The 26978-nt window shown below is 40.7% G+C and overlaps 1 protein-coding gene and 1 long non-coding RNA gene across 4 annotated transcripts in view; both read right to left on the reverse strand.

Moving 5' to 3' along the window:
* Positions 1-26978, reverse strand: part of VGLL4 (vestigial like family member 4) — a 153871-nt gene that overhangs the window by 65833 nt on the left and 61060 nt on the right. The window contains exon 1 of one of the 3 annotated variants that reach the window (XM_030569686.1): positions 1947-2451. The exons of the other annotated variants lie outside the window; for them this stretch is intronic. Within the exon in view, the coding sequence (XP_030425546.1) occupies positions 1947-2028 (82 nt within the window). The 5' untranslated portion in view covers positions 2029-2451. Of the gene's footprint in view, positions 1-1946; positions 2452-26978 lie in introns of those variants that run through there. 3 annotated transcript variants of the gene reach the window in all.
* LOC115654851 lies at positions 3840-25471 on the reverse strand. Its single transcript, XR_004001289.1, has 3 exons — positions 25462-25471; positions 23196-23200; positions 3840-3943 (listed from the first exon to the last, which is right to left on the reverse strand). It is a non-coding gene; the product is annotated as an uncharacterized LOC115654851 (long non-coding RNA).

Here is a 26978-nt window from a genome sequence, read left to right on the forward strand (position 1 = left end):
TACTTTTTAAACCACTGGGATATAAACACCTCACTATAAACACTGCTCAAGTTTTGCTTTTTTTCATTTCTTACATGTTTATTTTAGTGTTAAAAATAACGTTAACTTCCATAATAAGAAAAATTGCAACAGGTGTTTAAACTAAATAAAAGCTGCTATATTATATTAGTGTGAGCTGTGCTTTTGCTTTTAAACTATTAAAAAGTATAATCTGTCCAAAGGAAGGTGGGAAAACAACATCTGGTAAGCAACTTTTATAAATATTAGATAACAAATACAATTGACTGAAACTAGTAAGACCCAAAGCAACAAATCTTTTTCCCTCTAGTCAGCAAAACCCTCAGAAAAATCCAACAAGTAAGCAGAAATTCTGTTTATAATGTTTGCCATTTTTCATCAGGAGCCAACTGTCACATCATAATAAAGCACTTGATTGTTAATGCAGGACAATGATGAGATTAACAAAAACCCTGCAACATTCCTTTATCCAATCTCTCTTGCATGCACAAAGTTTCAAAAAAGAAACAGCAGCACAAGAAAGAGCATGAAAGTCTGACTGGCCATGCACAATCTGCACTATATCGTTCAATATTGACTAGCAAGCCTGATAAATCTGCTGTGCAAATAACTAAGTAAATGTCTACATAAGATCTTTGACTTTGTTCAAATGAAAACCCTCCTCCCCCGAAGCATTAATAATTCTACATGCAACCTCTCTGCTCCCCCTGGCACTTTGAAATGTGGTCTTTCTGACTTAAAACAGAGAGGGGAAGGGGAAGATCTATTTCTAGAGTAAGCATCCTGATTTTTGGGTTAGCCTTTTATTAAAGCATGTGAGTGGTGACCTCTTAATCAAATCTATACATTCTTTACCGCTTCTTCCCTGACAACTATAGCAAGTTTACTTTCCAAATGAACGTGGAAAATGTTCCCGCTAAATTAGAAGAGAGACTTCTGCAATGTTTGTATGTGGCTACAGGAAAACCTGCGCTCCTGCCAAGCTGAATTAGCTCAGTGGTGCCTTTCTTTCCACTCAAAGCCAGGCCATTGCCACTTCTTCAAACTGCACGTAGATAAAAAGCTCAACTAGATGATGCTGATTTCCACCTCCCCCCGCCCCCCTTACCTCAGGCACCTTCAAAACAAAGCTACTATTACCTACACTATCAGAAGTAGCTGCCGACCTATATCAGCTGGACACAAATAAGAAAACTCACAACACAGTGAAGACAAAAAGTTTAAGTTTTCCAGGATGTTGTGTAATTCTTTCCACAGGGACTATGTGGAGGGCTCTTTGGGGAGGAGGTATGTTTGTGTGTGGGTGAGAGGGGAGACATCCTTCACTGTCAGGGCTTTCTCAGAGCTGTGCAGGAAATGAGAAGTCAAACAAAGAGCCACTCTGTGCTCTGTAATATGGGTTCCCTTCAATTGCAAAAGCTGAATAGCAAAATTCGTTATTGTTCAGACTGTAAGCACTGAATTAAAAACAAAAACTTGTTGTAAGTCTCATTGTCCAAATACATCTACACTATGTGTTTAAGCGTATACATCTATTTACATTTAATGGCGTAGATTAAACATACACATTACAAATTAATACATACACCATATTGACTTTAAAATGTTTCCTTTACAACTACATTAACACTTGCAAAAAGTTATCTGGGTATTGCTGCTTTAAAGTACTTCAACTAGTACCATCTTTGCTGGGGGGGGGAGGGGAAGATGAGGAGACAACCTACACTTCATATTAATATTGAACAATAAAATTTCCTTTAAAAAGAATAATTCAACTTCCATTTCACAAATCCCATTAAACCTGTGGACAGTACAAAACGCACTGCACCTTGTAACAACTATAAATAGAAGGGAGAGAGAATTTGTACTTTAAACAACAAAAACTCCCCACACCCCATAAAAAGCAAACTGCAAAATGAAACAATTACCTTCATAGCAAAGCATGCCAATATTGTTGTTCATTTTGTCCAAGTATTGGTAGTTCAACAGGTCCATCTTCATAAATAGCATTTAGCGGACTAACAAAAAAGACTAGCTTGTTTGCTTTTGCCTACAAACAGGCAGAAGGACGCGGGACAAATGCTGCCCAGTTAGCTCCTGGCTCTTTCTAAAACTTCACAAGCTCAAGGCCCAGCCTTTGACTAATCAAAATAAAGTATATTAAGGAAAGTTGGAAAGGGAGGGAGGAACCTTTCCAGGATTTCGGAGACTGAGTTTAGAGTGTATTGGGTCTCTCAGCTACAAAGAAAAAACTGTTTAAAAAAAAAAGAATAACTCTTTGCAAATCTTTTTGGGAATTTAAAAGGGAAAAAAAATGGGGAAATGTCCTAGGACAAAGACAAGCTAGTTCTCCTCACAGCCCGCTGCAAGTTAACTGCACTGACATGCAGGCTATGCTTGGTATGAGTCGTATGTAAACTAGCTTCCTCTTTCTATCAGGCAGAGAGCATTGAGCATGCTCACTGAATCCCTGGAGCTCTTCAAATGTCAGGGATATTTTCTGCACAAGATCAGTCTCTAAATGTATTGAGTGTTTGAAAGAAAGGAGGAGGAGGAGGAGGAGGAGGAGGAGAGTCTTTACAGAAGGGCCATGTCAGAGTTGCTCTTGACAGGAAGCAGTGTTACCACTGCAAAACTGAAAGGGGGTGGAGGGTGGGGTGTCACAGAAACAGGGAGGGAGGGAGAGGTGTCTTTTCAAGTACTGGGAAGAAGTCTACCAAGCTAAACCTGCAGGCAGGCTTCACTTTCTGAGAGAGGATTTCCAAGTGACAGAACTTAGGTTAAAAACTTTTATTTTAAATTATTCTTCTCCTTCCCCCAACTTTAATTCAACATACACAGCTGACACTTATTTTTAATTGATTATAAAAATGTTTGCAATTCCTATTTGACCTGGTTTCAACATATTGTAATAGGTGCTGTTAATTCACTGAAAAATAATAAGATTTTAACATTAACAAAATGGAGTTTTAATGGCTCCAGGATGGAAGAAGAAGAATTACAACTAAACCACCATATCAATTCTTTGAATAGGGGTGGTGGATATGCACACACAGGTTTATACTACAGCTTAATCAGTATACTGCTACATTTTAAATCCCTAAGGGATATCAGTAACTAAACATTTCAGGTTATGGCTTTTTAGTGCCTGGAGAATTCATTGTTCAAACTCTGGTATAAATGACAGAAATGAAGGGGATTTTTACAACAGTTGTTCTCATCTCAGTATGTGGCTTGTTTTGCTGCAGTTCGAACCTTGATCTTAAAGATTTCTAATTTATACAGATGTATGTATGTCACTACAAGAGGCAGACCATGAGTATCAGTGCAGCTAAGGTATGTCAACCTAAAGGGTATCAATTGGTGTCCCCTACAGTAAATCAGCACCTGAAATCTGATTTGAATGACAAAGCAATGCCACTACAGAAGCATGGTCTAAAGTAAACATATAACTAATGGAGTTCTAATCCTACCTCTGGTACACATTCCCAATGTGGTCCTAATGGAATCCAGGAAGTGGGCGGGAGGAGTCCGCTCACTGCTAAAGGACCTGTCCCCAGCCTAAGGGGAGAATCCACAGGACCTGGAAGCCAAATGATTCCAGGGGACAACTAATGAGATAACAAGGACAGAGGAGTGAGGTCAAAGGGTCAAACAAAAGGAACCTGACTGGGACACTGAGCAGAGAACCCCAGACAGCGCCCACTGCTCCTCGAAGGCATCAAGGGAGCCAGCGGACACCACCCAGAGGAACTCTGCACGGATGCGTGAGCAGAGGATCAGAAATAGGCCCCACAGTTATAGGAGACCCCATCGGCCAGCCTCCTCTCTCTGGTTTTATAAATGGCCATTTTATCCAGGGCTAGGAGGAGGCTGACCAGGAGGTCCTGTGACTTTGTGGAGCCACGGATAGGGTCCTGGGCAACTTCACTTCTCTGCCTTAGCTTCCCTGGAGGGAGCCCAACTCTCATTGCCTTTCAACATAAGTCAGGTGCATAACTTCAATTAGTGCCTTACAAAATCTCCCCCCTTGTGTCAAAGGGGCAGACTAGGGTTGCCACCCAACTGAGTTTTACCTGGACAGTCCGGTTTTTGCCTTCTGTTTCCGGATGCCATTGAGGGTTGCCAGGGGTCCAGTTTTAAATGGGAAAGTCCAGTAAAAAAGGTGGCAATTCTAGGGCAGACACTTGTCTTACAGGAGTATTCTATGGAGTGACATTCTGCCAAAGCAGTTGGAAGAGAGTGCAATATAAATGCCACGGTATTATTGTACCACCAAGGTTAAACCATTTAATTTAGAATAGTGTTTCCATACAAGTGAACTCAATTTACCTTCCAAAAATTACTTTACTTGGAATAGGAAAAGCAGTGCTGTAAATACCTGCTTGTATGCCATCTCAACTGAAGGGGCATACCACTAGAGTGATCCTAAGAACAATGCAACAGAAAACAAGTTAGGTGAAAAGAAATCTGGTTTCACTGGGCAGATGAAATGTAAAAGCTCTTCATTTGATATGGATCACTATTAAGGAAAACAGACAGACTCTCTCTATTAAAAGAATTATGGATCTCGGAGACCACAGTGATGAGCACGGCACAAAAACATACACAGATACTTAATGTTCAAGTAACCTCTTTCTTGTATAATAAGCAAAATAATTTGCTAATTAAAATTGACCATGATGTTTTTTGGCTCCCAGAATTTGAGACAGATAAAGCTGCACCCACCTACCTACAGGCTAAAATTAGCATAAGATACTTTCTAGAAAGAGAAATTTTTAAATAAAGAAAATGACATTTTTAAGTTTAAATGCGAATTGGCTGGAATCATTACTCAAGCACTACAGGGGCTACTCACTCTGATGCAGAAGCCAGAACTTTGAAGTAAACCTTGAGTCCCACTACAATTAGGTGCTATACTGCTGTCTTACTTACTTTCAGAGCATGTTCATTTACTAAAAGCAAAACAGTGTTTTAATAAATATTGCAAGAATAGGATAACAAGGCAAAAAGGCTAGTCCTTACATATGTAAATATAGAGGTAAAGAGTTCACAGTAACCACATTGACAAAGGAGAGGCAAGTACCTCCAGCCTGAAGTGTAAATTCCATAGAGCAGACACACCACCACTTTGAGAATTAAGGAAAGTATTTACACTATGTGCAACTATAGTAGCTAGAGCATTCCTGAATTTCCATTACTATAAGCTAGTTGTATGGGAGAAAAGATAAATATTGGCATATTCCAACTGCTGTTTGGAGTGTTCGGAGAGGGGGAAGCTAGTGTTCTATTTTATTCTATAAAGGTTCTCTTCCTGCACTCATCACTGAAGTACCTGAGCACCTTCTAGTACTACATTAAGTGACTATCATCTGTCATGTGCTTCCAGTTAAATAAAAACTTGGTACCAAAAGTTTTAAACTGTGAATTTCCAAATTAATTAATATATATATTATAAAAAGAAATGAATTCCTAGCGAAGGGACAGGAAGAAAAAAATTCTTGATGCAAATATGAGACAATCGATCACTCTGTACATCATCCCTAAAATCCCTACATGCTCAGGCATTGTGGGTACTACTACTAAGCATTCCTAGACTTCATTTCTCTGTAATGTGCTCAATGCACTCTTTCGAGGAAAGAATTCCTAACAGTCTTACAAATGATTCACTGAGCATTTCACCAGTTTGGAAAAGCTCAGGTTGAAATGTAATCAATGGCAAACGTATGTCACCAGGTTATATGCCAAATATATGGAAAAGCAAACATTGCTAATAGCATATTCCATGAGTTTTGTTCTTTATGGATTAATATTATTGCTTAAAAGTTATAACACTTGCAAGTACCACTAAGTACTATACTTCCTGCATTACATGTAAGCTATACTTCTTACTGTGACACCACAAATACTTTTCTTTTGTAAAACAGGCTATTATATATTTATTTTCCATTCACTCAAACGTTTAGTACAACAGCATCCCCTGGAGGTAATAGTGAAAAACTGCACACACATTTTCACCAGAAATGCTATAACTCTGCAACAAAGTGCATGGACTTTGAATCTGGCTAATCCCTTAGTAGACATTCTAGTTCAGCTTCCTCACAGTACTCAATTAATCAGTTTATTAGGGATATGCTCCTGCAAGTTCAATAACCAAGGGACACCTCACACCATAAGCTTGTATTTTTGGATGAAGAAGTCAAAGAACAATCAAATGGTGGCTTTAATTAATGGTTAAATCAAAACTGCCAAAACGAGAAATTGCTGATTACAAAGTTTGGACAAGGTAATGCCTCAAGAATAGTTTTAACTTGCCCTAGAGGCAGAATTACTCAGAATTAGGAAATTATGAATGTAATCACTGCAAGATCTCTAGGACTTACTCTTCTAGCAACTTTTAACAAGCGAACAACGTATCAGAAACTTTTACTGCAGGACTTCTTTAAAACACGTTGTGTGTCTGGCAAACAGCCAATATGAAGAACAAATCACTTTTTGTAAAGAATTTATCAAATTTAGCAGTTTAAAGAGTTACCATAAGTGTTGAAGGCTATGTTGTAAAAGTCAAAATGGTCTTAATCACTTAATGGTTCTAAATGTCTATGGAATTTTTCCACCATTTGAGATTTTAATATGCCAAAGAATGTTATAAAAATACCCTGCTCTGGCAAAAATAAGTTTAGATCAATAATAGTGTCCAATTTTATCAAATGGCCGCATGCCAATCTGTATCTAATCTGCACACCGTAACCCTGACTGCAAGAAACAAAATGGCCAGTTAGTCCTCTAAATGGCAATTTATAGGCAATAATTACACACACAAATTAGCTGCACAATTGTAAGATCAGCTACATGCACCCTTTTCTAAAAAGCAGCTCCAGTATAACTAATAATTAAATATGGCTGCTTCCTGTTCTCATCCATCACCAATATTTTTCTCTATTGGAAAAAATATTTAACTGGGTCATGAAATATCAGCTGAAAAGCATTTTGGTTTAATTGTCTTTCTAAGATGTGTAGAGAAAAAACAAGCTACGTACTCTCTCAAAAATCAGATACGAGAAACTTTCTATCCATTTGCTATTTTTTTCATGCTTACATATAGCTGAAAATATTAGACTCCTACTAATCGTATGCAGATGTATTGAGTCCAGCTTGCCATCTACTGATATTAAGGATTTAGTGTAAAATTTTCAGTAGTATTTAAGCGCCTATTCAGGTGATTTTGGAAAATAGTATTTGAAGTCTAATGTCTCATAGGTACTTTTGAAAATGTTACCCTTCTTGATCACAGAATTATTGTCCACAGCAACCAATTTTGGAACTGATAGGAAAAAAAACCTCTTTAAAGTGTAGAGACACCTTATTCCTGAGAATGTTCTTGTACAAAACCTGTGTAAGGTAGTCCCTAGTGGATTCCCATTTTTATACATTTCATATTCACTCATTACCATTTCTAACATCAGACAGGTTATTATGCCATTTGGAATGTATATTCATATCAGCTGATGACCTTGTCCTTGTTCTGCTCCTGGGGGAATTCTATGTCAAAAAATTAAAAATTCTGCACAAAGTATTTTAAAATTCTGCAAAATTCTGCATATTTTTGTCAAAAACAACACAATATAATCACATCATTCACACCATTTTCAATTACTTTGGTAATTTATTCCAAAATACCTGTCAGCAAGTATATCTGTAACAATACAGACAACAAAAAAGATTCAGAAAATGTTTTTTGACAAATAGATTCCTTACTAGTCACTTTAATACAGAACTCTTGAGCTCAGTACTTATCAGTACTTATGCTTATGAAAAGTACTTTGGGAACTTGAATGACTACAAGTGATCAGGACAGTGAGGGGACGGGAGGTTATTTTATTTTAACCTAAAGATGATCCGCTTCTCACAACTTGCACCAGGCCAAGGCATTAGTACCATACTAATTCAGAAGGAGTAGCAACAATTATCATCAACAGCAGCACTTCCTGCAAAGTCCTAACTTTTCCTTGGATATGCTCATTCATGTATTTTCTTGGTCTGTTTAGTTTGTGAAACAGGACATGATCACAGCTGGGAGTGGCATACATCTTTGTGAGCTTTGTTAGATAATGCAACTTTCAACAGCCAGGACTTTAATGGGTTGCTTCTCATTTTCTTTACTTCTCATTTTCTTTACAAATCTCAGGCAGTCAAACTGACTTGTTTACAACTCTTTATTTTTTGATAATAGGAAATTAAAGGCAACTAGATAAGAAATCCTCACTGTCAAGAATCACTTATAATTTTACCACCTTTCTTCCTACTATACACAGAGGAGAATACTGCACTGATATTTAGAAAAAAAGATGATGCAGGAAAAACAAACATTGACAGCTACTTCTGTTTGTAGTCAGAATATTAGACATACCTTGTTTTACAGCTAAAATTAACTTGCTTTTGACTCACACTTAGATTTTATCAAAAAGGAGCGCATATATATACACACACATCATAGTTTCAGCGTGAATATGCAAAATTAAGACATAAGACATGGCTCATCAGTTTCCATTCCCATGAAACTACAGAAGTTCCTTGCTCATAGCTGTTTCAACAGCCTTGCCTCTGAAACTTGCATAAATAAAATATGACTGTAACTGAATTATTACTATGGGAGTGGGACACCACATCTACCAACTTAATATATTTTGCATGAAGTAGGGCACAAAGAAAAGTTTACTGCAGCAATGGATCTGAGACTTCAATACACCCATTCACCAAGCTCATTTAATTAACTTGCTGATATATGCAGAAAATGCATTTTCTGAAAAGAAACTCTAACTTCTGACTTTCACAAAAATCTGGATTAAAAACAAAAATCATATTAACATAACATTTTGAAAGGTCGGATAAACCCAGCATGAGAACGAACAGTGCGGTATATCTAATTTATCTGTCCTTTAAACCCAAAAGGATTCAACACTGGCCAATATTACATCATGTGGGAAAAATGACATTTGATTAGTATGACTTGATTTGTTATTAAATATTTCATACACTTGAGTTATGTACAGAATTACCCAAAGCTGTCAATCACAATATTGTGTGTGTCTGTTCACCTAAGCAATCATGATGTTTTAACACAAGAGATCCTTTGGAATATAAGTCATTGCTGACAAGTCCTGAATTTGATAACTCTCAATATAATAAATACTTTTTCCCCCCTTCCATCATCTGTGCAAATCAAGGCTTGTCCCAATGTTAATATCAACATCAATGCTGGGTAACCTGTTGTATTTGCACATCTGGATGTCTGTACTATGCAGTCCTTCAGCCTGGCACACTAATTTCATTCTTGTTAGCTAGCAGGGAATTGAAGTTAACAAATTTCCTACTCTCTGAAGCTCTGGACCAGCAGGAATTTTGTCAGTTTCTATCCCCTGCTGGCCTACAAGAATGGAGCCAGCCCAGAGAGACTGAAGGGACTGGATAACATGTCTATGCATATTTAAAGCTGCAAAAAATTCTCTTGCTCAGGAATTATGGTTAATGGATTGTTCAACCTAGCAGCTGGGTTTTAAAGTCTATTGCAATCCATGAATCTTTTTAAACCATACATCAGTGAGATGTGGCAAAAAAGTGTACATATGCACGCATGCTGAGGAAAGAAAGTATAGAAACAACTTTGACATGATGTGCATTTAAGTAAACCCTAATAAATGCTTTCAAAAATTCCAACAAACCCGTAACTTAAGCAGCAGATGAAGATTTTCTGCTAACCCAGCAGTAAAGTTAGAGCAAATTATTATCCATAGTATTATGGTAGTATCTACATTGGGGCCTCTCTAAGCTAGGAGGTGTTTCACAAACACAGTCAGTTTACAACCCAACCCCTGAAAAGCTTGTACTCTAAACAGGGGGGAAAAAAAAAAAAGACAAAAGGTGGGAAACTGAAGTAGAGAGATGTTCAAAGGTACAGATCGTAGATTGACTTTCAACAGCAGTTAAATGCCTAAGGGATTTATGCACCTAACTCCATTTGTGCATCTGAAAATTTCCCCCAGAAAGATTAAGTGATTTGCCCAAGACCACATAGTCTGTGACTTAGTTGAGAAGTGATCTCAAATACCCTGGGTGCCAGTCCAGATCCTTGGCCAAAGAAATCATCCTCCCTCTTTATACATTTGTTTAATATGCATATTTTTCTTTTTTATTTCATTGCACAGCAGACAACAGATATATAAAGATTCTTCACTAAGGGATAGCCTCTGATTTTTGACAAGACACACTCATGTACACGTACAAGTAGGTCACTGAAAACTAAATTAAAAGGCTTCATATCACTAGGCTTCTTTTTTCTAAATATTATTAGTTTATAATAAATTAATTCATACCAAATAAACAAAGAAGTTTTACAGCCTAAACTTTTAACTAGTAGATATGAAACACCCATTTAAAGTTTTAGAAATTAAACACACTTTAAAAATGCCTGACACTACCAGATTTATTCTGCCTTCATCTTACAAATACTTACATACACATTTGCAAAGTATAAGAATGAAGGCCAGGAATACCAAGATTGCCTACCAATAGGCAGTTGATAAATGTGGCTAATAGATAAAAGCTAATTTTTGGAAAGTGGGGAAGGGATGTAAAAAAAAATTTTCTAGCTAAGATTCTGCACAATCATCCCTGATCCTTTAAAAGATACATTAAACTCCTAAATAGGTAGGGTCCTACCAAATTCACAGCCATGAAGAACACTTCACTAACCGTGAAATCTGGTTTTGTGTGCGCTTTTACCGTATACTAATGCAGATTTCACAGGAGAGACCAGCGTTTCTCAAATTGGAGGTCCTTATCCAAAAGGGAGTTGCCGGGGGATTGAGGTTTTGCCATCTTACTTCTGCACTGCTTTCAGAACTGGGCGGCCAGAGAGCGGTGGCTGCAGGCCAGGCACACAGCTCTGAAGGCAGCACCCCACCAGCAGCAGTGCAGAAGTAACGGTGGCAATACCATACCATGCCCCCTTGATTTCTGTGCTGCTGCCTTCAGAGCTAGGCAGCCAGAGCTGCTGATTGAGGGCCCAGCTCTGCAGGCAGCAGTGCAGAAGTAAGCGTGGCAATACCATACCATGCCATCCTTACTCCTGTGCTGCTACTGGCATCGGTTCTGCTTCAGATCTGGGATCCTGGTCAGCAGTCGCTGCTCTCCAGCTGCCCAGTTCTGAAGGCAGCGCAGCCACCAGCAGCAGCACAGAAGTAAGGGTAGCAGTGCCACAGCTCCCACCACTACACACAATAACTTTGCGACCCCCCAAAACTCCTTTTTGGGTCAGGACCGTTACAACTACAACACTATGAAATTTTTGATTTAAATAGCTTAAATTATGAAATGCATAAGTTTTAAAACCTTGTGACCATGAAATTGACCAAAATGGACTGTGAATTTGGTAGGGTCCTATACATAGAGGAAATAATGATAAGCCTACTCATTATTACTACGGTATGTTTGTCATGACAGAAAAAAAAAAGTCACAGATAGCACGATTACCTAGTTTCTCCGTGAATTTTTGGTGTGTGTCCATGACTCACCCGCAGTAGCAGTTCCTGTCCTGTGAGGATGGGCTGGCTTCTCTCGCTGAATGTTGCAACCAGATGTGTAGGGTCACAGCCCCTCTAAAGTTTGGTCCACCTGCCTTGATGAATACTTCCAGTTCTTAATGTTTATTCCCCTTGCTTTTGTGTATAAACATCTAAGATGCTGAGCAGATTCCACCACGGTTATCCCTCTTGAAATGCAATACCATCACAAACAAATTACACAAGGGGGCAACATGTGCCTGCATTCTGCTAAGGCAGGGCCTTTACGAGTTGGCAACACTTCCAATCCTTCAGTAGCATGGACCCTGGGAAAAGTGGGGAGGCATGGTGGTCACTAGCAGACTCTTCCCTCCAGAAGCTTTGGATCCCTTCCCATTTCCACTGTGCCTAACAAAGGCTCTCTGTATTATGGATGGAGTACTCCACTTGCTTGAAACAGATATTGTCTCCGTCTTGAAGATGGTATCATTTTTTCCAGTTAAATTAGTGAAAACCAGCTGCCTTTAATGTGATTAACATGAAGATTTTTGTATTTTTCTGTTACAGAATATTAATAAATGGGTACTTGTTGAAGTACTGATATGGTAAAAGAAAAGGCATTTGCTCAAATTCAGAAAAACCTATAAGAATTCGCTAGAGCAACAATACCTCCAAGCTGAAGAACATTTGCTATATGAGTTCTTGACCTTGATAGCAAGATATTTTGATGCATGATTTTTCAACTAATTTAAAATAAAAATAATAAACCATCAAAATAAATCTGAAAGAGTTCACTCATCAGTTAAAATAAACCATACACAAAAATTACAATTACCAATGCAAAACATTTCTGTGCTTGAATCCAGTTGTAATTGAATATATTCGTTGAAGTCTTTCACAGCCGCTTCAACTTGGTCAAGTAGCATCTTCAGCTGACTTCTGATTCCCCCCAAGTTAAAATAAAACTTACTGAAACAAGTAGTGTGAACCTAGCTCTCTGGTCATTTTAGAACACTGTTTTGCTTTGTATCAAATTGAAATTAGGCAGTCAATATTTTTTCACTTAGAAAACCCATGAGCCATTTCATGTTCTGAGACTAGATTCCAATTAATAAGAGCATCTCACTCTTTTTAGGGAAGTAGTAAATCCAGTTACCAGAAACTGGTAATTATAGGTTTAAAAAGGAAATGAAGGACCTCATATTCCTCAAGATTTTGAAAAGGTCTTCTCTTTATTCTTAGGTTGGTCAAACATACGGTACACACAGGGACAACATTAATTCTGGCATTCCTGAACTTTTGAGTGCTAGACCTTGAAACCCTACTGTTAATTTTAATGTAGATATTTTCTATGCAAAATCAGTTCCAATAAGTTGCAACGTTTATACTGTAGTTCAATATGCTGTACCCATCCTTCACCTTTTTCAATTCAACATATTTTATCATATATAATGAATAATAATAATTAAAAGCTTAAGGAAAGGATGTTACACATCTACAGATTTTTTCCTTAATTCCAGTTGCAAAGAACTTCTGCTTCTGTGAATGGCATTAATAATGAGGTGACAAAAACTTACGGATTTTGCAGGTGATTGGCTGGCTCAGTTCCTGTTGGAAATTAAATTATTTTCATGCTGCTGGGATATTATTGTATTATTAATCATGTGGTAGGGCACCTAGAACCTTGTCTTGTTATTTAAATCTAAATAAACAAATATCATTGGCCTATCAACCAAACCCAGTCCTCTGTTGACTGCAGCAACATGCTCTCTTCTCCTTACACATTAGGAAGGATGTTGCACAGCCTTCAACAAGGCATTGCATTATGATCGCTACTTACACCAAACGTGCATTGCAACTGCAGAATTCAGACCTGGACAGACCAAAATACAACGCTGTTCAAGTTCAGACTTGTGGTTCAGCCCCTCAACACAGAACAGCAGTGAAAGGGAAATATGAATCCATAACACAACCCCCAAAAAGATTAGGTGTACTGCAATCAACCACTTAATAGAGGAACCAAACTCTGTATTGAAAAATAATGGAGAAAAAATATGGAAGAGTGAGCAATACAGAAAGAGGATAAGGAAAAGCTTGCAGATAATCTTGGCACTTCTCCTATACCATCCCCATGCTCTACTGGGAAACAGAGCTCAGTGCTGCACACACTGCTAATAAAATCTTTACCTCAGCCCTGCATGAGGTTCAGGAAGACAAGCAAATCTCTCCCTCCTGATGCTCTCTGGCATCATGCAGGGGCCTCTGAAGTGTAGGAGAATCCCTGGACTCCTCTCCTCTCTCTCCCAAAATGTAGCAAGTTCAGAGACTGAAGGGGCACCATACATGGCTCCTCATGCTTTCTGGCCCCATGCAGCAGTCTGGGAAGTGAAGACATGGTTCCCCCAGCCAGCTCCTCCCTCCCCTGTTCTTAGTGCTCCTCAGCCCCATGTAGGGTGCAGGGAAGGGGGTGACACCCTCCTGGCTACAAATGTTAAACAGCAGCAATTCTGCTTTTGTATTACAAGCAAGCAAGCATGGCAACAACCTGTTGCATGGCTTTGAGCAGAATTTCCCCATGAGCTTCCTCCAGAGTAGCATAGAGAGTGAACTCATCATGCTGGTGCATGAGACATGGAGTGCAATCAGCCACCAACAGAACCCTGAAACTGGCTATTGCACAACAGACCTGTGAAGCACACAGAAAAACTGATTCTTTAAAAAACAAAAATTGGATTTTGTTCAGTTAGCCTTGGGTGATATTTGTAAGGATATGAGCCTCCAGGTAAGGACTAAGTCTTTGTGTATGGTAGTCTAGTGCCCAACACAAAGAAGCCTGATTCCAAGGGTGGTGCATCTAGTTGCTAGGTTATTTTCAGGCAGTAGTGTGATTTTTAAGATGATGTGTCCCTTTAATCAATTTTCTCTTTCCTTTCCACTATGTAGTTGAATGAGTGGCACCCCAACTGCACAGGCTTTTTAAAGCTTAACAAATATGTTTTTAAATGGCAGATATTCACTTCTGAAATACAGAATGGGTTATCCACAGTAACTTGATACAAACCCAAGCCACAAAATTCAAATCCAGGTTTTCAAGCCACCCGAAGTTTGAGGGATATGTGGATCTAGCTTTGGTTCAGGTCTATGTTTAGCTTCATCTCCATTTAGAACTGGCAATAAAGGACAAAAACAGTTGGTTCTTAATCTTCAATACAGCAGATATGGAATCACAGACACGCCCTTCAGAGAGAAAGACCCATGCATCTAAAGAAAACCCAACTTCATGAGGAGTTAAAGCATCTAAATTTCACTGCTGTAATTTCAATAACCACACAGTATAGTTATTATTATTTTGTAACAAAAATTATAACTTTATTGTTTAAATGTGAAAGACTATGAATGCATGAAGAACTAGCACTTACCTCACAGACAAAACGTTATGTACCACCTATTGAAAAGCCTAATTCTATAACTTTAAATTGACCTTACTCCACATTAAAATAAATAAATTATGCTGTACTCTTTTCTAAATAGATTTACAGTGGCCTATTCCAACTGACAGCCTAGTTTTCAGTTCTCTTCCAAGAAAAAAATGTTTTGCCAATTTAAGAAAACCTAGTCCCAAATTTCTCACAGTCTGAAAAACCCTCAAGCCAAGAGGGAACAGTACTCTCCTTTCAAGGCACTGGTGAATTTACTCTCCTCTATATCAGGCAGAAGCAGGCATGTAGAGCCAACAAATGCACTTAAATACTCCTCTGTCCATGTGTAGCCGATATAGAACTGAATTTAGGGCTAAATGAAAAATTTCCATTGAAACTATTTTTCTATGGAAAACTGGGCTTTAGTCTAAACTGAGGGTTTTTGTTCCCTTTCAAAAAATGGGCTTTTCATGGAACATTTTTTGTTGAGAAAACCAAACATCCCAAAAAATAAGGCATTTGGTTTTCAGTCAAAAACCAAAAAATATTTCGATCTGGAAATTCCACCACAGTGCTTCATTGGAGATGTAGTTTGGCTCCTTAACATCCTTATTCTCCTGTATACATTGGGCCCTAGACTCCATCTTTCACGGCTAGGGCCCTACCAAATTCATGGTCCATTTTGGTCAATTTCACCATCATAGGATTTTTAAAATCATAAACGTAACAATTTCAGCTATTTAAATCTGAAGTTTCACAGTGTTGTAATTGTAGGGGTCCTGATCAAAAAGGTATTGGGGTGGAGAGTCGCGAGGTCATTGTAGGGGGGGTTGAAGTACTGCTACCCATACTTCTGCACTGCTGTTTGCAGAGCTGGGCCCTCAGTCAGCAGCGCCACTCTTTGGCCACTCAGCTCTGAAGGCAGCAGTGCAGAAGGGTGGCATGGTATGGTATTGATATTCTCACTTCTGTGCTGCTGCGGGTGGGGCTCTGCCTCCAGAGCTGGGCGCCTAGCCAACAACCGCTGCTCTCCAGCTGCCCAGTTCTGAAGGCAGTGCAGAAGGGTGGTAATATTGTAAGCCCCCTACAACAACCTTGCAAGCCTCTGCAAGTCCCTTTTGGATCAGGACGCCTAACACTAGTCTCCCCCCGTGAAATCTGTTTAGTATAGGATAAAAGCACACAAAAGTCCAGATTTCACAGGGGGAGACCTAATTTCATGGTCCGTGATGCGTTTTTCATGGCCGTGAATTTGGTAGGGCCCCAGTCATGGTGCATCACCTCCCACCACCAAGAGGTGGGCCTATGGGACATCATAGGAAACGTATATCAACCAGACAGGCTGGCCTACAGAGGCGAATAGGGGCATGAGACACCTGATTTACCACTCACATGACGCACAGTAGTGTCATTTCTAAATTGAAATATTTTCATTTTTGATTATCCACCAAAAAGCCAAAAATTTTCCATGGAGGGTGTCATAAACAGATAGGTAAGAGTTAATAGAACAGAAGTACTTCATATCTCTTTTGCCTGGAAAGGGTTAACAAGATCAGTGAGCTGGCTGTCACCTGACCAGAGGACCAATCAGGGGACAGGATACTTTCAAATCTTGAAGAAGGGAAGTTTTTGTGTGCGCTGTTAGTTTTTGGTTGTTGTTCTCTCTGGGGGCTCAGAGGGACCAGACGTGCAAACAGGTTTCTCTCCAATCTCTCCGATACAGGCTCTTATAAGGTCAGAATAGTGAATACTAGGTAGATAAAGCGAGTTAGGCTTATGGTTGTTTTCTTTATTTGCAAATGTGTATTTGGTTGGAAGGAGTTCAAATTTATATTTTGCTGAAAGGATTTTAATTTGTACTTGAATATTTAGGCTGGGAGGGTATTCCCAGTGTCTATAGCTGAAAGACCCTGTACCTATTCCATTTTAAATTTACAAAGATAATTTTTACTGTTTTTTCTTTCTTTAATTAAAAGCTTTTCTTGTTTAAGAACCTGATTGTTTTTTTATTCTGGTGAGACCCCAGGGAACTGGGTCTGGATTCACCAGGGAATTGGTGGGGAGAAAGGAAGGAAGGGGGAGAGAAAGGTTAATTTTCTCTCTGTGTTAGGATTACTGTCTCTCTCAGGGAGAGTCTGAGAGGGAGAGAGAGAAGGAGGGGGAAAGGTGCATTTTCCTCTCTGTTTTAAGATTCAAGGAGTTTGAATCACAGTGATCTTCCAGGGTAACCCAGGGAGGGGAAGCCTGGGAGAGGCAACGGTGAGGGAAAGGGTTTACTTTCCTTGTGTTAAGATCCAGAGGGTCTGGGTCTTGGGGGTCCCCGGGCAGGGTTTTGGGGGGACCAGAGTGTACCAGGCACTGGAATTCCTGGCTGGTGGCAGCGCTACAAGTATTAAGCTGGTAATTGAGCTTAGAGGAATTCATGCTGCTACCCCATCTTTTGGATGCTAAGGTTCAGAGTGGGGGATTATACCATGACAGAGGGAAAAAAAAATACCATTTTTCAATCAGCTCTAACTGAATTCTGAGCCTAAGGCTGGAATAATAGGGGAGTGAAATTCTACATTTTGGGAATGAAGAAAGTATTTACCTAGCAGAATGAATGTTTTTTTTAATTATTATTATTTTTAATTTCATTTCATTTTTGAAGCTGCACAGGGAGATTGAGTGTTAGGATAAATCTCATAGTAGATGGATTTGTGGGCAGATGATGCAATCAAATGTATTTAACATGCCTGTGTAGTCTAGCGTGCACAGGCACGCATGTGTACACACAGTTAAAAAAAAAACACAGTTACAACTGAAAGAGTGTTAACATTTGCTTCAAATAGCCAACCAAATATTTGAAAGATTTCCTGTAATAACCATGTTAAAAAAAATTGTTTGACCAATCTCCTTCTGCCATGTAATAGCTCACCCCAACCAATTTCTTCAGCCTATTCAACCATAGCTCTGCCATTTTGTTTAGTTGCTTATTGTTTGTATGGGTATGCACTAGGGTTGCCAGGCATCCAGTTTTCGTTAAAAGTCCAGTCAGCGGCACAGCAGAAGCCCAGAGCTAAGGCAGGCTCCATACTTGCCTGGCTCTACACAGTTCCCAGAAGAGGCCACCAGGTCCTTGATGCCCCTAGGCACATGGGCAGCCAGGGAGGCTCTGTGCGCTGCCTCTGCCTGAGTGCTGGCTCTGCAGCTCCCATTTGCCAGGAACTGCAGCCAATAGGAGCTGCGGGGGCAGCACCTGCAGGCGTGAGGGCACTCTGAGGAGCTTCCTGGCTGCCCACGTGCCTAGGGGCCCGCAGGGACCTGGCAGCCACTTCCTGGGAGCCACAGTAATCACCACCAGGATCCTGCACTTCCTACTGCGCTCCAACACCCTTCCCCAGCCTGGAGACCCCTCCTGAATCCCTTATCCCTGGCCCTTTCCCAGAGCCCACACTCCCTCCACACTCCGAGTCCCTCGGGCCCAGCCCAGAGCCCCCTCCTGCACCCCAAACCCACGACAGAGCCTGTACCCCCAGCCCTTACCCTAGCCCAGAGCCCTCTTCTGCACCCTGAACCCCTCATTTCTGGCCACACCCAGTGCTCTCACCCCCAGCCCGAAGCCCTCTCCTGCACCTCAAACCCCTCATCCCCAGCCCCACCCCAGAGTCCACACTCCCAGCCAGAGCCCTCACCCTCCTCCCACACACTAACTCCTTGCCTCAGCCTGGTGAAAGTTAGTGATGGTGGGGGAGAGCAAGCAATGGAGGAAGGAGGGAATGGAGCGAGAGAGGGGTGGGGCTTCAGAGAAAGGCATGGAAGGGGCAGGGGGTGTTCGGTTTTGTGCCATTAGAAAGTTATCACCCCAGTAATAAGCAGAATCTACTACACGGAATTTTTCAGTTTAGCCTAGCACCTCTCTCCAAAAATATGGCTCTCACATACTGAGAGAAATTCAATTTGGGGACATGGGTAGTGATAAAAATGATCCGATTCCATCGTCAAATAAGGCATTAAAGCAGCACTAAATGTTACATTAAGTCCAAAACAACTAATCTCTGAAAAAATGCCCTGCTGATGGGACATATTCAAATAGAGGAAACACACACTATATACACATGAAAATAGTGTGTACAAGTTAATCAAAGACAATACAAAATGTATTTATTATAGATATCAGCCAAGTACACCTACTAGCAGAGCTAAAGCTAAGCTATTTTCATTCTTGTCAAAACTAAACATTTTTGCACATTGCCCAGCAGTGTACTGGTCAATTAATATTAGTTTACACCTTAGCCATTACCATGCATAAACTAAAGAATAAAAAATTTGCTCATTCACTAACAAACACTCAACTACGAGTAAAACTGGACCATTTTACTTTTTTGAGAAATGGGACAGTGAACCCAATTAGAAGAGAGAAATCTTGAATCTACATAGCCAAGTTGGCAGTTTATCATTCCCATATGGTTGCAGAGACTTTTGTTTTCTTTGATGGGAAAAGGTGGAGCAAACGGTGGCTACTGCATAAGCAGTACTGTTACCTAAAGCATCTGGGCCTGCTGTTTCCAGAAGTAATAATTTATAAAACAAAACAGTTAAATTATCATCATTATTTGGGTTTGGTTAAAGCGATAATTGTGGAAGCCAAGGGTGAATTGAAAGCTCCGGTCATAACTCATTGGTCATAGCTATTGATTTGATAAAATGATGGCCCATGGCTATGCACATATAGATATCACAATCATAATTTATATCACATATGAAAGGAAATACAATTCATAATCTTCTACTCCTAAATCAAAGGCTCTACATGTATGATCTAAAGGAGAAATCCATTAATTGTCAGTAGTAAAACTATGTTTATGTCCTGTTAGTAAACCAACCGAGATGTAAGTCTCACAAATGCGCAAGCAACTCTGACACTCTGCCAAGCAGATGGCACTAGAACAAAATGCACGTACCCTGGAACAGAGCATGTTCTTGCGAGCATTTCTGGCAATGCTGATTTTTTTTGTTAGGAGGAAGCCACTGCAAGACCAAAAATCTAGGTGGATCTAGAAGCTAAGCAGTCCTCAGTTGCAGACGCTTTATGGCTTACATCACATTTTCTTGAAGGGACACTTGTAGGCTAAACCTCTCACTCACACACAAACTAACATTGCCGAGGGGCCTGACTTTGTACCTTAAAAGTTAGGAAGTGCCAGAATTAAGGTTTTCCGAGTAACCAAAATTCAGTCCCCTTGTGCACACGCATCATATGGTCTTAAGTTACATAATTACATACTGTTTTTCCCACCCCCACAGGACCCCTGCCTCATCCAGCGCACAGAAAGGCAAGTGCTCAGTTAACATGCAGCTTTTCAATATTTTTTCTCCCCATTGTTCAATGTGTGGCCCCATGCCTTATCCTGCTCATTAATTTCCTCAGTTTTTTCTATAGTGCTCATCCCTATAGTATCGGAGTACTTCACAAACATTTATGAATTTATCTTCACAACATCCCTGTAAGATGAGTGGTCATTAGTGTCCCAATTTTACAGATGGGGAACTGATGCGAAATTAAGGTCAAAAGTATCCACTAATTTTGGATATCCAATTTCAGATACCTAGGACCTGATTTTCAAAGCTTTTAGCACTATATAGTACTTTATATGTTCAGAGCACAACTCCCACTGACTTCACATGCAGGTGTGAGCGCTCAGGACTTCTACAAGTCAGATACCCAAAAAACTGGGACTCACTAGGTACACACAATTGGTGACCACCTGTGAAAAGTCTGGTCTAAGTGACTTGACTCATATTACACAGGCAGGGACAGAATCCAATGCTCCAGGGCAGCATTCAACTGCCTTAACCATGAGACCATTCTTTCTCTTCCTGCAGTCTCCTGCCACATTCACTACACACCTTCCAACTTCTACCACAAAATGTCCTACAGACAACAGCCTCTCTGCTACACAACCATGATTCATTCCCACAATACCGTCTATCCCAAGCAGTGAATGAGGCAGGAGTCCTGCGGAAAAATAGCATAATCATAATGTAATTGAAGTCTGTATTGTAAGGCATATGGACCAGGAGGCTGCATCAGCAACCTTAATTCTGGCAATTCCAAACTTTTCAGAGCTTGATGTTTCCACTTACACCATTATTATTTTCATGTGATTTGTAGGTGTGTAATTTCTTAAGTTTTAAAAAAATGTGAACTGACAAAACAAATTCCTTCTTGTGCCATCATATTGACACCTTCATGATTCATCAGCAGAGTTGGAGCCTTTAGATGCACTGCACAGACCTCTGCCACTTCAGCTAACAGAGTCACTGACAGCAGTAGCAGGTTGTCATCCACTATTGGACAAGCACTAGAGGAGGATGAGATGCACCCTTGCCAGTGTGTTTCACGGATATTTGCTGACAGTACAGGAAGAGACACTCTCAGAAATTGAGGGTTCCGTTCCAGGCCCTGAAGGCAAACATGTGCTTCTGCCCATTCCTCCCAAGCTTGATGTCCCCTTCTGTCCCATCCCCTCCAATTTGTTCCTGGCCCACTCATGTCTCTTCCCCACCTCTGGCTCCTCATCCCAGTCCCCTTCTCCCCATTTGGCAAGTGCAAGTTTCCACTTTTCAGCCTTCTCATCCCATTCCTCTCTCTTTGCCCAGCCAGTTCTAGTCTCCCCATCTAGACTTGCTGTCCAACTCCCAATTTCTCTCCTTCACTCTCAGTCATCGTGCCCAATCATTACCAGTTCTCATTTCCATCCCCTAGCTCCTTGTCCATGGTCTCCTTGTCCAACCAGTCCCGCATCTCCCCTCCCATCTCCTCAATCTTCTCACTCCCTAACCCTGGCCCCAGTCACCTCCCCCATCACACTTCCATCTTCGCTAGCTCCAGGTCCAGCCTAGCTCCCTGAATCCTTGTACCATCTCAGTGTCCCATTCCACCCCTCAAAGTCAGCTCCTTGTACCGGTATCAGAGGTGACAGGGGAGTAGGGGCATGTGGGATCACGTGTCCCTCCTCCCCACAAGATTTGCTGCTTGGCTTGTACTGAGTATGCTCAGTAACACTTCAGAGGCCGGCTGCCCTCGTTCGGCTCCCCCACTATCAGCAGACATACGTCATCTCTGCCTATCCAGTTCCAGTTCTTCTATGGCATCCTGGCTCCTCCTCAAATCTTTCTACACTCCCCCATCACTTTCTTCCCCACTGGTTCTCTGTTCCAGTCTCCTTGCCCAGCCAGTCCCAGTTCTTCTTGCAACTCCCAGTCCCTGCCTCCCCAGCTCCTTTTCCCAATTTACTCCCCATGCAGGTCTGGCTGTTTTCCCCTCTCCATTCAAATTAGTCAGCTTCCTCCTCCATGTTGTCTGGGACCAGTGAAGTGGTGGCAAGGGAGGTCATAGAGCACAGGAGATATAGGCTGGCTGGGCCTGGCCCAGCCTACAGTAGCCAAGACTTTGAATTGCAGGGAAAGTCTAACTGAGCTCCAGGCTGGAGTATACTCAGTGCAGACAGATTCTTTGGGAATATAGCTGCTAAAAAGTCTCCACTGAGCATGTGTGAACTACAATTTTTCAAATTGCTCATAACTTGGCCAGATGACAGCGGATTTTCAAGGAGTCAGCAAAGACACATTCCTGACACAAATGCCACCCTTTGGCAAAAGTTCAAGTCCCTGCTCCAAAGAATGGGGCTGCTAGAGCTTATCAAATAAGGGTTTGTCAGAACTTTTTAAACATGGGCATAACAATGTATTTTTCCCTAATCTCATTCTCAGACTCTACTGATTTGATTTGGCTGAAAACTTACCAAAACAATTCAGCCTGAGGCAGACATTTCACATGGAAAATCTTTGCCATAACGGTTACAATTTGGCAAAAGTTAGAAGGAACTGAAAGCCAGATCTTATAATGGGAAATATTTAACAACTTTAATATAAAATTTCAAAATTTTCTTTTTCATTATATTACCAAGCCCACAGGTTATAAAAACTAAATTAAAGTAAAAACCTAATATACATTTCACCATTCAGCTATTCACTTACCTTTTTAAAAGAACATACACAACTGAGCCTATGAAAATCAACTAGCCATTTTCATTTGTGTTTATAGTCTACTTCAGTTTCTGCTTTTCTTGCATTAGCTAAACTATCACAATGAAGTAATTGTGTGAACTGCAAACACTTCTATTCATTTCAAGTTCAATAGAATATTTTTCACACAAACTATTTTGGGCCTAAACTAATTACACCCTTTACATTGCAGCAGTGCAAGAATGGAGGACAATGTTAAAAATTCTTGCTCTTTTTCCATTGACTTGATCTAAACTTCTATAAATAAATCCCTCCCACAGGCAGCTTTAGGATTGTGCCTCACAGAAGTCAATGCCACCAACCAGCACTAATGGAAAAAGATTAACTAAATAATTCACTGTATTTCCTGGAAGTCATAGTAAATGTGTCATATCAAACAAACTTTGTTGATATATACACAAGTTAGAGTCCACAGAGCTCATTGTCAGCTTTTTCAAGTTAAAACATAACTGTAACAAAAGGCAAACACGCTCTCCCCTTCCCAATGTTATCTGCCTCCTTCCTCTCTTAATTTTGCATGTGGATTACAAAAATTTAAATCCTAAAAACAAGCAGTAGAAGAGATATCTCTATGCAAAGACAAACTGTCTGGGCATTGCTCTGCTAAACTGCATATCCAGCACGGACTTCAATTCCTAACATGTTTTTATTGGCTTGTGTGTTGTTGTGCCAAAACCAATTGACAGCATGCAATTAGCAAATAACCTGTAGGGCAAGGTGGGAGAGATCTTCTACAGCTGAAGAAAAAGGAGGGAAAAAACACCCTCCTTAACAATGATATCACACACACTCCTGTCTGCACTTGCAGTCACACAAAATGCATGTCACAAAATACGTTAGTGGACCATTAACAATTTAATGCCATGACTATTGAATTCACTAAGAAAGCCAAAACCAGAAATGTTCTAATGGGATTTTCAAGTATTATGTACAAGTTTCCTTAGGAAACACAGCAAAGTGGAGGTGGAATTCTGTTGGAGCCCAGAAAGCAAACTTCTGATGTAAGCAGAGTAATACTCAAGCCTGGTCTCTCCAGTGACAATTACTGATTGCATCTACAGTACTCATAAAAATCTAGAACCTAGTAGCGACACTGTCCATTGTGTTGCAATCTTGTATGTGTAGTCAACTCTCATGATACTGGTGTTTTTCTTAAAGCTCTTATCTCCTGATGGCACGTGAAGTAGAGAGAATCTCAACTTTCATTTAAAAAGTTTTTAATCCTCATGATTGAAGAGTAAAGCCTGAAATATGTGACCTATGTCTTCTAAACACTCAAAACCCAGAAGGCAAATATAAAGAACCTCAAATTATTTTTTTCATATCATGATTTTTTAGAATCACTTGGGGTTGGCATTACTGGACTCTCAGAATACTATATAGTGACAAGTATCAGAGGGATAGCCGTGTTAGTGTGGATCTGTAAAAGCAGCAAAGAGTCCTGTGGCACCTTATAGTCTAACAGACATATCGGAGCATGAGCTTTCATGGGTGAATACCCACTTCGTCGGATGCATGATACTATCCCTTAAATTTTAGGATTTCTTAGCGTGTTGACTCTGACAGTTACACTCAGTGTACATTCAAGATACTATGCTGTGATAAAATTCTCTCTTCCAGTGCAGATTTACTATCCAGAGTTACCTCTGAAACCAAATAATCAGAAAGGCACCTTAAATGACAAAACAAAATCATTGTATGGAAACATTTATCTCACAGATGTCCCAAAAGGAGAATCTACAGTAGCAGTGGGAAGATGGCATGAGACTAAACCAACCTAAACTGGGGCCATGCGATCCACATTTTTGCAAGTTAGATGGCTCGCTATTAAAAAAATATGTTATCATTTCTTATTTGCTGTCAATACTGGAAAATGCACAATACTTTCATTCACACAGCAGTTTTAATTTCCAAAGAGTTTTACATATATTAATTGTTTTCATCAACCTCGTGGCGAAGCAAGTATCAGACCCATTACACAGAGGGTAAAATTAAGGCAGTCAGATTATGAGACTTGCCCACAGCTACAGAAGAGAGTCGGTTCCTGACTCTATGACTTATCCCCAAGACCACACAGCCCTCCTCACTTCTTTCATCCACTTTAGTATTAAAAATAAAAGAATCCTTGGTCCTTGTATCCTTTTCAGGCAGAACCTGTCTGGCCTGCTAATTTACTGACTGTATTTAAAAGCCACAAGACAGTCAATAAAGCACCTCTTTACAAGAGTGATAGCACAATGTATCTCTTGCAGTATCCAAACAATACTTCCTTGCTGTTTATCACTGTGCTCATTCTGAGCACTGACCTCTATAAAAAGTTCAGATCTGGAAGACAGACACAGGACACACCTGGTGTAGTGGATGGAGTATGCCTTTTATAAAACGTGGATTACAGGAAGTGAGACACAAACTAATGCCATCAACAGCAGCAGTAAAGACTTGGGCTGGCTTCCTCTTTTAAGAGACAGAGGCAGGCTGGCGGGGGCTAGGGAGAGGCTGTACTGCAGCAGGAGTCCTTAGGAGGAATCCTAACTGAAGGTTTGGCTACACTTGCAGCTGTACAGCGCTGGGAGTTCACAGCTGTGTAGGGAAAGTGCTGCAGTGTGGCCACACTGACAGCTACCAGCGCTGCAGTGTGGCCACATTTGCAGCAGTGTTAGGAGTGCTGCATTATGGGCAGCTATCCCAGCATTCAAGTGGCTGCAATGTGCTTTTCAAAAGAGGGGGGTGGAGTGGAGTGTGACAGGGAGCGTGGGGGAGACAGAGAGAGTGGATTTTTGGAGCTGACACTGTGTCAGCTCCCTGCCTTGCAAGTTCCAACCCATTTCCCTACCCCTCTCTCATTCACTAAATGCAAATAGCCTTCTTTGTTTTTTTCCTCACAGACCAGATAAGCAGCTGCTCTGAAAGGGACCCCCCTCCCCTCCCGCCTGCCACGCTGCTTCTCTCCTCAAGCAAACACTAGATGTGGACATTCCAAAGAGATCCCCCTGCCTCTGCTCATTCACTGCAAACAGTAGCTGTGTTTGGTTTTAGATAAGCAGCTCCGGGAGCCCCAGTTCACAACAAAACAGAGGCATCATAACAAAACAAAGAGTGTTCTCTTTACTTAAAAGCATTATGGGAAGGTTCCGGAGGTCAGTTATAGCACAGTAAGATTAATCACTGTTTACACTGGCACCCCAGCGCTGCAACAGCAGCGCTGTTCTCTTTATTCCTCTCATCAAGATGGAGTACATGCAATGCTGTAGCCAGGGAAATACAGCTCTGTATGTGCCTTGCCAGCGTGAACAGGGAGTAAGTTACAGCGCTGTAAAGCCACCACCAGCACGGTAACTCTCAAGTGTAGCCAAGCCCTGAGTTAAAATTACTCTTGTGGCTAGGGGCTTGTCTACACTGCAACGTTGTCACCAAAACTTTTGCCTTTTGCAGGTACTTAACCCCCCACACAAAAGAAAAAAGTTTTGTGACACAAGCGGTAGTGTGAACGTGGCTTTGTCAGCAGGAGCGCTCTGCTGACAACAAAGCTTATGCTGCTCGCCAGGCTGGAAGTATTTTGTCAGCAAAAGTGCTGACAAAATACCAATAGAACGTTCACACACTCTGACTTTTTAGTTGACACAGCCTTGTTACTAAAAGCTGCACGTAGTGTAGACAAGCCCTAGCACGGCACAGACAGATCTGACTTGCTTGCAACGAGCACAGTATGCATTTACTCCTTTTGCAACCAACAAGCTCCACTGGCTAGTGAGGAAAGGCACATGTCTCCCCCTGCACCAATTTTGTGGGTCAAGCTCCCATCAGTGCAGACGGTGCCTATGCTTCTCAATGGAATTTCTGCACAGCCCCTGTTAAGCTGGGTTGGAGGTAGGGTTGCCAGTTCAATTTAGATATATTCTGTGAGGTTTCA

The sequence above is a fragment of the Gopherus evgoodei genome, chromosome 7 (genome assembly GCF_007399415.2).
Source record: "Gopherus evgoodei ecotype Sinaloan lineage chromosome 7, rGopEvg1_v1.p, whole genome shotgun sequence".
In the NCBI taxonomy this organism is placed as follows: domain Eukaryota; kingdom Metazoa; phylum Chordata; order Testudines; family Testudinidae; genus Gopherus; species Gopherus evgoodei.